At 37.9% G+C, this 10,688-nt stretch overlaps 1 protein-coding gene across 3 annotated transcripts; it reads right to left on the reverse strand.

Moving 5' to 3' along the window:
• Positions 1-910: 910 nt before the first annotated feature.
• On the reverse strand, positions 911-5,318 carry Dhps (Deoxyhypusine synthase). Of its 3 annotated transcripts, none has more exons than XM_022799093.2 (8): positions 5,073-5,318; positions 4,330-4,446; positions 3,493-3,657; positions 2,991-3,102; positions 2,586-2,816; positions 2,198-2,422; positions 1,776-1,849; positions 911-1,485 (listed from the first exon to the last, which is right to left on the reverse strand). In XM_022799093.2, exons 1-8 carry the CDS (start codon positions 5,178-5,180, stop codon positions 1,393-1,395), a joined length of 1,125 nt encoding a protein of 374 aa, XP_022654828.1. In that variant the 5' UTR covers positions 5,181-5,318; the 3' UTR covers positions 911-1,392. The 3 variants fall into 3 exon arrangements, with proteins under 3 accessions (XP_022654828.1, XP_022654839.1, XP_086831245.1); XM_022799104.2 differs by lacking the exon at positions 5,073-5,318 and adding an exon at positions 4,741-5,041; XM_086975119.1 differs by lacking the exon at positions 5,073-5,318 and adding an exon at positions 4,670-5,041.
• Between the last annotated feature and the right edge of the window lie 5,370 nt (positions 5,319-10,688).

A 10,688-nucleotide genomic window follows, 5' to 3' on the forward strand; every position in this document is an offset into this window, starting at 1 on the left:
TATTTGGGACTTATCGGGAATACTTTGAAAAATTACTCGGTTTACTGTAAGCTTGAAGTGCATGCAGATGCTGCTTTTCTAAATGTTCTAAGATGAAGATGTTCTTAATAAATGGATAATGATTCCAAAGACTGCCATACGTACAAAGGTCTTTGTATGTAACTTACAGAAAGTTGTGTATTTAAAATATCCGCTGAACTCAGGGATACAATATTGAGCACAGAGCGTCAATACATTGTAAAACAGTTTGCAACATATGTCCATAACACGTTCTCACGTAAAGCTGAACACAGAATCGTTTCTTACAATAAATGACAGTGAGCTTTTTTGCAGTTATGCTGAAATAAGTAATACGACTTGAATAAGTAATACGCTGCAATAGGTTAACGACTTATCCAAATAAATTATTTTATTATTTAAATTGTCAGCATCGTGAAAAAACCAAAAAGTAAACCAAAATAAAATTTGTTCTTAAGTTAGTGAAAGCTAGAGGTACTTTTTAACTGAGTGATACAATAGTCATAGATTTGTTTCGATCCTTCAAATACAACCTGCGACTATAGCACAAAGATTCCTTTGTGAGATGATGGCCTATTTGTGTAATAGTACTTCAGTTATATCACACCTTGTTCCGTACCTTAGCTATTCTAGAAAATTGACGATAAGACTTTTTTCTTTTAGTTGTTCCGTCCTGTCTTTAACACTTCCGTGTCTTATCCACTTAACCCTTATTACTGCTATGTATGTTTTCTGAATCAAGGCGCCTCTACTTATGGATTATCAGTAAATCTCGTTCCAGAATTTTTGCAACTACTTTTCTATGATTCTAATAGAAAAACGAATTCGAGTGATCTATAAACTTGTTTGTCGTATGATCGAAGCTGCCTACATAAATAAGGGACGCATCGGGTTTTTCTTTATATATACGCCTTTATTTATTCCTATGACAACTTCCTATACACAGGCGAAACGATATTTATTACATTTTTACGAACATTATGATAATTTTCTTCATCAAACAGTGAAACAGGTCGCGTATAAAGGAGACTATGCTTTACGAGTGTCCTTAGAAAGCTTGATTCAGAAGAAGCCAAACTATTTTCTACTTGGTAGAGCCACAAAAATCCATTCAGTCATAAAGAGCTGCGCACCGTGTAACAGAAATGTTCCGCGCAAGAAATTTACAGTTTTACAAGCCGTGAAGATCCACCAAGGATCGAATGAAAACGTTTGTTATCCCGCGATTCGCTTGATCATCGTGTGACCTGTTAAGTGCACAAAAAGGTCAATGAGGTACGCGGCGCTGGAGAACAGAGCCGTTTCGACTTCCCATGCCATTGGCACAAGGCGCTTTATATGGTTGTCAGTCTTGTCCTTGGCAAGCGATAACGTTTATACACACTCGTTCGCTGGAGCAGAGTTAACTCGTTTGGCAAATGTTTGCGAGACGAGCAACGGAAAGGCAATGGATGCATCCACGCATACCTAGCCGAATGGAAGGATAAAATATACTTTTAGGCCTACTAGCTGCAATACGGTCATTGAGCCATCCACTACAGCAAAATCCCCGACCCATAGAACAACGCTAAATGTTGAACCTATGTTGGCAATGTTTCATAATAACTGGAGACAAAGCATTATAAGAGGTAGCATTATTTACAATTGTCTATAGGTAATAATTATGTGCATAATTTTGTATGCATAAGGACTTTTTTCATAGGTTCTCTTAGAAGATCGATTTGAGGCTACATAGTACCCACATGGGGTGCTTTTACCTTAACGGGCTGAGCTGCCGCCTTTATTTTTCCCCATGACACGGCTTCATCTGGAGACGCTCCAGAATCGCTTCCTAAAACGGCCATAAAAGCTAATTAATATTGTTAGCTTTTTAGACGCACCAAAGAGACAACCATTTTTCAGGTAAGTAAAATTTCATTACTTACGACATTTTATTTAATATGAGAGACTGCAATGGTGTTATCTCGAAATACGCCTTTCTAAAGACATCAAAATATCAACCAATCGGAAGCAAGAAGTCACCACCTAATAGCCTGAGTTACACACTGGTACTTCACTGCAACGAAAAAGTTAGGTTTCATATTGGGTAGGCTATGCTTAATTAAGCAGACCGGGGTCTATGTATGCTAACTCAACATTCATCAAGACAACTGTAAAACCAGAGAACCTAGTCACATACCATCAAATTCTTGTCCCGTATTAATATACACAGCAAAGTCTGCTCCGTTCCGCATCAAGTTAGCGTTGCATATGTGGTGTTTGACGACACCACCGCCCAAAATTAGCATACCGGAGTGCTCGGCCTTAACAGCCATTGAATTTATTCGACGGATGTCTTGAACGAGATCAACAACGAGACCAGGACTACGGAAGCTATGAAAGTACAACATATCACCGATGCTCCCTATAGCCACAAAATAAAAATTGACGAATAGGAAGAACTGAGTTAAATGGCATTATAGTAATTACCAGTGTACAAGACAAACTCCAAACAGTTAAAAACGTTTGACCTCAAAAAGTACACCAAAAGTTTCAACAAAGTTATCAATTGCGTCAAGTCTACAAACCGTCAGTAATTGCTGGGCAGAACACTGGAATCTGATTTTTCTGAGCCCAGTAATAAATTGAATCCGTATGAGCAATTCGCTCTCCGAAACGCGCAATCATTCGACTGGGACTCCAGGTAATACCAGTGTTTTTCTGCTCTTCAAGCATTTCGTCTAAAACAGGCATAATCCAGTCTTCGAATTTGCAGTAATTATCATTTGGTGCAAGCAAGTTGCCTATCCGGTTGATCCCTAAGAGTCAATGTATGAAAGTTAAAACGTAAATGGTTCGATTAGGAACTTTGTTAACAAAATGAATAAGTGTCACTTTACGAAAAACTTTATCAACAACGATTGTACAAAATCAGGAGAACTACTTTGATGAAATGAAAATTAATTGAAGTTAATAATATGAAGTACATTAACCTTTGTTCCGTAACTCCTGTCCTTTAAGAGAGAATTCCCCCAGGTAAGTGGGTGCCATGCATTTGATGAGATCCTCTTCGACGCCGCCAGCTGTCGTAACTAAGCAATCGACCTGCAATGGAGATTTTGTATTGTACATATTGTAAATAAAAATAAATAAATACGCACGCATGCCAAAGTATATTATTTAGTTCAATATATAATGTAGTACTTAAAGCAGCAAACACCACAATTAATACGCAGATGGACAGCAATGTTTCCATGTGCGAATAATTATTAGACAAAAACACAAAACTGAGACAATTTTTTTTCATATTTAGTCATTTGCTTAACATTTACTTATACGATACGCACATTTGTTTGACTAAACGTGAATACATGTTCGTCGATGATCATTTCATTCAGAATTACGCCAATACGGATGATTAGCGTTACCGTACTCTCGCTTAGTGTGTTGAATTATGTTTATCGAAATACGGGAGGGTTAGACCACAATACATACCAGTTTGTGCTGTGCGAGAAATCTTATGATATCTCTAACTCCGGCAGAACCCATATTCGACGTGTACCCGAAGAAAATAGTACAGCTTGTCTTGCGTCTAATAAACGGATCTTCCTCAAGGGTATCTAGCTTATCATCTGGAAGAGGCCGTTCACGGCAGTCGAGCTAGAGCACGCACAAAACAATGAATAATTATTATACAATACACGTAGATGATTGGCTTTATTGTGCAGAATCTCTATCATCGTTACGACAACTAACGTTATTCTGAAGAGTATTATATTTCGGTTTATATAGCCGATAAGCAACCGGTGAACTTGGAAAGGTCTGAGTTTTACCTCCGCTATCGGAACTAGGCATTGCTTCACACGGCTAGCTTTTGGAATGACACTATGTGTATCGTCGTCCGGTTTCAAAGTTAAGCTACCTCATTAGGTGCCCCAAGTACTATGAGCAAAACCGCATTTCCCAGCGGATCAGATAATTACTAACTTAATAAAGCATAACCTTTACAAATAGATACCAAAAAGGCAGCATGTAGATTGAAAGAATTGCACGATTTGTTGGAGATAGTAGATTAAAATTTTACGATGCAAGCATTCAATGGTAGACTTTTATAAAAAAAAAAAGATTCGTAAGTTGTACATACATTCACTCAATCATACTACGTGTTTTATATTAAATACAAATGATATCTTTATTTTGCAAAAGCGCAACTTAGTTTTCTTATTACACGAAAATGGTTCTACGTTAGGGCACACATTTAATAAACACCAACTTTAATTGAAAAACAGCTGTGGATGTAAACCTTGGGAAGATGAGAATGCTTATACTAACCATTTTATTGACTTCATTAATTGCTCTGGCGAGCTGGGTTGCTTGGAAACCGGTTGTCATTAGAGAGCTCATAAGAGCATCGAGATCTACTTTGGTATTGAAGTCTGCACCTCGCACCTAAAATCCATAAAAGTATATAGAATCATTGTCAGATATAATTATATAATTACAGCACTATTTACGGCTACTATGAAATACTTCGTATACGAATATGCACCGAAACTAATCATTTTCAAGAATACCCGGCGGCCCAATTCGACTATCGAAATACCCACATAACCTGCCCGCTAGACTGCAGTCTGGCATCAAACAGTCAATAAACATATACTACAGCTGTTACCGTAAATATCTAAAAAAGTTAACGAGGTCAATGATGCTCGGGTTAGAAATTATATTGTTCAAAGGCGATACGTTTTCAGCTGCGCAAGATTCAACAATGGCTAGGCTTCAATCAGAGGCCATGTGATAGCCATGTGTTATGATGGTTGGAAGGCGGGAGCCTCCGGTACAGCTGATCGGGTAATTGTCATACTGCAAACACACTTTTGCTGTCAATTTATACAAGAACGTATTTCAAGCTGAGGATAGGGTTATGTTATTTTTCACTATATTGAGATGGCGTCGAGGTCTAACTAAAAATAAATGAGAGAACGGTCAGGTGCAGTTTTGCCACGTTTCGCCTTCCTCGCTTGGTATCTTCTGTGACTGACGCTCTAAGCACCATTGCCGCTATTGCTACGCACCTCTACACGTTCAGCCACCGGCAGTTCGTCACTTCGTTTGAACAATGCTGTCGTAGCAATTTCCGGAGCGGCCGACTTGGCACGCTTCGCCTTGGGACAATCATCCATAGAATCCTCGTCAAGATGCCACTTGCACTATGAACATGCAGCTTGTATGAACCGAGCAAGATTTCACTATTATTTTTTTTGAATTGCACTTACGCTGCTGTTTCAACATTATGTTGGAGTGGCGCTGCGGCTTAGGTAAAGGAAAACGCGCACTGGGGGTCGCCATTTTGGTTTCAATGAATGTCCCGCAAAGCGCGCCAATGGACAACTGATCGTGAAATCGACAAGACAGCTAATATATTTTTGGTATCTTTTCATGTTCAAATCTGTAGCGTACAATAGGAACTGCACTAAAGGGCACACTGTACATTGTGAACAAAATCTATATGTTGCTTTGCTTAACAAACGAAAAATAGATGCGTGTCTGAATCGAAACCAAATTGAGTTCGTTGTTGAAGAAATCAAACATCAAAAAGGGCCGATAAAACATTTTTAATGAGAAAAAAAAACTTTGTACTAACAACCTGTCTGTATTTCGAGTGTTACGTCCGATATCGCCACTAGGCATTCCATCATACGGTTGTACTACCAACCTGTGAACTTTACTTATATTTAATGTAAGTAGTAGTACACACTTAATTCTGGGCAACACTTCATTATATAGTATATGGTTGAGCATATGGGACAGGAGCTATGTAGGCCACTCCCGTTTTTAACGAGGGAAATTTGTTTCATGAAGTTAATATAATCAAACTTCCAGAATCTTTGAGGTGCACACAGGTCAGAGAGTTTCTGTAATTCGAGAAAACGAAATACTATTAATTGTCAGCTGTACTGGAAAGGCTAATTTAAGCCGGAGTACAATTCAGCCTATGGGTGTGTGTGTGTATATATATTTTTGTGTTATGCAAAACCAAGGTGTCATCTTTTCATGTTCAATGTACCACATCTTTAAGATTGTTTTTGAGGGAAGTAATTACAATTGTATTCACGAAACACAAATTAAACAATATCCCTCTCAAGCGACAACGACAAAGATGTCTATTTTCTTGTATGGCTCAAACGCCGATACGTCAGCAGAGCAATAAACAATTTCTCAACTCACTAAGCGTCAATTTTTTTTTCTTTTTTTTACATGGACTTACTTGATGTTTTACGTCTACTAACCGAATTCGTTTGACAGCTCAGCGAAAGAAAGTGAAATGGCTGTATGTTTATAGTGTCACGCAATTACTATAAAATCGATGAATGTATTATATATTTTTAAACATATTAAGTCTTTGAGTATATCATACTCCTACGCTATGTTACGCTAAATCGTTTTTGTTGCTATTATTTGCGTTGGAAATGCAATCGAACCTGTATCTTTAGCTTCGTCGCCGCTTCTGTGTCGCTTGTGAACTCGAACAAAACAAAGACCTATGAAACAGAATTCATTTACATAGAAACCTTTCTATTATGGAGCTAGGTAATGAAGCTAGGATGAAACAATTAAGACTACATTGCTTAGACCTGTAGAAAAAGCTATAGCCGCTAGTACTCCGTGCAAGCCCATGCAGAAGTTAGATGCGTTGCGTGGATTAGGTGTCAGCTTTTCTAACAGTTCAGGTCTTCTTACGGCAACCTATGGCCGTTGCGCATAAGACAAGCTTTAACAAAAAAGCCGTCAAAGGTTTTTTCAGTAGTCTCACAATTTTATTTTTTCCAATATATTTAATAGCGACGAGACGTCCTTTCTTCAGGCAATTGATTCTGCAAGGTGACTATCTGGTGTTAAAAAACGAAAAAATTACATGAAAGGTATAGCGCAACATTTGTTGCTGGGTGCTTCGGTGGTTACAAGTAGAAACACAGTTCCACTGTGTTCTGTATTTTTGAGGTTGCATTTCAAGGAACACAAGATTGTGGACGCCTCGCTTGCAGACTAAAATTCTGCAAAAGTTTTCGAACGAATTACAAAGGAAGCGTTTGCCGACTGTGTTAAGCATCCCGTTGCAGTCATTCGCTGGAGATCATTCATATCTTTGCTTAGTACAAATCATCAGCAAAAGAATGACAATCAATACCGTCAGTATCATTAGTGGGTTTCTGTAAATAGATATGTTTCCGTTCAATGAAAGTATATTCATGACAGGTTGATAATCGGTTGGGGCTGTCTGGCTGTTATGGAATGCGATCCCATCACGACGACTGTTTATCACTGCGAATGGCTTTGCTGTTAGTCGTTACCCCATTGCAAAACACGAAGGGACGAAGTTAGTAAATCATCCGTAACTTTTGCCGTAGTTTTTTTTATGATAATAAAGGCCTGTTTCGCCTAGCGGTCCGAGAGAAAAACCTAATTAAATTCAGACATGTTCTCTATTTGAGCGTCAATACATGGTTTCTTTATAAAAACAATATATCAAAGAGCCAGAAACAAAGGAGTCTTTAAATCATTTATGTTTATAAATAGTAACAATGAACAATATATATATATATATGAATGATTGTAAGTCTCTTTTTTGCCACGAGGTAGGGGAGGTTTGACGAATACATTAATACTATTTTTCCTCTTCGCTTGTTTTTGGTGGTTGTGCCCAGTAAATATTGGCCTATATAGTATACAATTGAAAACCTTAACCGCGTATGATACTTTGTTTATAAATTTTTCTTTATAATATACAATGGCTTATGTTAAGTGAAACCTATAGCAACACAAAATGTGTTAATGAGCCAACTTAAGGTTTCGAAGTATTCTCAAACGATTCGCCCTTTCTTTTAAACGACACTTTATTTAAAAAATTATAAGTGTTTACAGATATTTTGTGAGATTTTTTTATGTTTGCCAGCTGTCTGCAGAATGCGGAGGGTTCGTTTTGCTGGTAACTGAGAAAATGGTTGGGGGTCCTGTTTAACGTAATTTTGGACATTTAATCACTTAGGCACCTCTTTTTGTCTCTAAACTAATATTATGTTTTTGTTTTTTTTCTTTCAGTGAACCTTTTCGCACTATTCCCAAACTTCTTATCCTGCATATCTGTACAATAAATTGATTAACAGTTTACCAGTTACTATTCGCAGTAAATGTACTGATGATATCTAGACAAAAGAGAATTATTTCAAGCCTATTCTGAAGGGTTAGGCTACAGTATTATGAACAGAAATAATATGTACAGCTCGTTTCTACTTTTTTTTTTAACTCTATTTTTAACTAAATTTTTTAAAGCTAACTCAATGCAGTTGTTTGATTTACGCACGGAGGTTCCCAACACTTGTATTTTGTATTTATCACTAGAATTCCAGAAAAGAAGGAAAAGGTACCATAGTATAATTTATAGTATGTGTAGCATAATTTATAGTCTTTTATTTAATATTTCTACGTGGACGTTTTGTCATCCATAAATTTGATTGTATCACCTGGTTATCAGATCCTCATAGTATATGCTGCGGCACCCAGCAATTGCTCTACCGTTTCCCAGAACTCTTGTTACCAAACCTATAAATAACAAATGTCTCATCGGAGCACTGGACGTGCACATCTTAAGGTTTTAGTGATACGGAAGCCTCAGTAAAACTGGGATGTTTATCGAAATCATGTTTCATTCATTTTAGCTCTGCCATGTACCTTTTTATTAAATTGCCAAAAAAATAAAAACGGGTATACCCTCTCGCTCTTCCTTTATTTTTTTAGTCGAAAATAAAACTTTTGCATCGCTCATAATCAAGAGCAACCTCCCCTGTACAATGAATCAACAATGTAATTCCTACTCGCGTTTGATTCCCACGGATTGACCCAACTAAGCATTCTGGCCTGACATGTTCACCGATACGGAGGTCTATAATGGATAGGATGGCTAAGGATGAGTGAAAAAAAAAAAAGGATCTAGTCGATTTTCTATCGGGCTCGAATATGCTTTACTGGTTTCAACTTCGCCTCAACGTACAAACCCAGTCACCAATTTTGTTTAAGATTCAAAATGCCCAGCAAAAGATATGCTTTTTAAGCTATCAGCTAGCCATGCCAATCGATCATGCTTATCATATATATTAAGCAAGAATATCGCAGAAAAATGAGCTTGATTAACCGCACATCTCTAAGGATCATTGTTCCTTATTATAGTTCAAGATTATACATAACGAAGCAGAGATAAAAGCTTAGCTTTATCATTAGCGTTAAGCTGACATACCACTTGTCTGCTTTTTATAATGAACGGTTCTCTTAACCTCGTGTATTTACATCAGGCTTAGAACTCGGGGACCATATTGCTTCCAGCGAAATATCGTAGCGCGTAACTGGTTACAGGATGTAGTACTTACTTCACACAGAAAATAACACATGTGATTTCTACAAATAGTCTAGCCTTTCTCATTGTCCAGCCTGAATACACCTCCTTATTGGTTTGTATATAGTAACTACTTGGCTTACATCATGCTCCTTTGTCACTTAAAGCAATTACCCAACTATAGAGACGTCCCAATCAATTTTGGAGCCGCTGTACATATGTGCTATAGATTACCATGCATAATAACAGGCGCCTTTGACTTTAGATGTCCATTTAAACGAATAGTTTTAGAAAAATATGTAGGCACGGATACCTCTGCAGTTCGGCTTATGAGATATCAAATTGTAGCAATAAGTAATTGCCTTTCGTAAAGTAAAACAATTTCGAACAGCATGGCCCCCCCCCACATTTCAGAACTCGCCAACGACGATCAAATGTCTCGACCTGCTATTGTAAATGAATGCCCCGATAACACCACCGCCCATTGACTGGTAAATACCTCAAGATAAGAGTGTAGATAAATGATGAGGCAATCGAAAAGATACTGCTCAGTGCCAGTCGATGTAGATGGTCCTGGGTTCGATTGGTTTATTTGAATTAAGGAAGCTCATTTTTTTTAACGCTAGCATTGGCCCAATGACCCTCTTGGTTGGGCAAGCGCACACCGGAAGGAGCAGCTTTACATTCAAGCACGTATCTGTATTTGTAACGATAGAAATTACTAAATGTAAAGATAAGGCTCCGAATTGAATTTCCAAGATAAAAACGAATATTTTAGTGGTAAAAACTCTGCCTATCCAGGGAGTATTGTCACGGAGGGTGTTGATCGCCGATGTATTTGTGTTTCTAGGATTCAGGAATCTAAATTGTAGTAACACTGATCTAGAAATACATAACCAAGTCGGTATTTCCCAGCATAATGCAATAGACGAGTTAGGGCATGACAGCTTACGCATGGACACATATTCATGATGTGTTGGTGGGTTTTTAATAATCTCGAGTCTTTAGGATCACTTCGGCGTTAGTCGGAGGAGCTACACCGTAGCACAGCCCTTGTTCGTTATGGTGCTAAAAGCATCCTTTTTAAATTCATGCTAAACAAGTTGGATACGACCCAAGTTCATAGCTTGTTCCAAACTAGCTCAATAAACTGGTACAAACTTGTGAGCAAGGGTTGGCTGCAGCGTCAGATCGGGTGGTCAGAGCTGACGTCACTCAGGAACGGTTGACATGTTTGTTAAAAGTGCTAAATAACCTGACAGGCCAAAACGAGCTAGAATTCAGATAGCGGCAGTACTTAACA

The sequence above is a fragment of the Varroa destructor genome, unplaced genomic scaffold (genome assembly GCF_002443255.2).
Source record: "Varroa destructor unplaced genomic scaffold, Vdes_3.0 BEIS01000001.1, whole genome shotgun sequence".
In the NCBI taxonomy this organism is placed as follows: Eukaryota; Metazoa; Arthropoda; class Arachnida; order Mesostigmata; family Varroidae; genus Varroa; species Varroa destructor.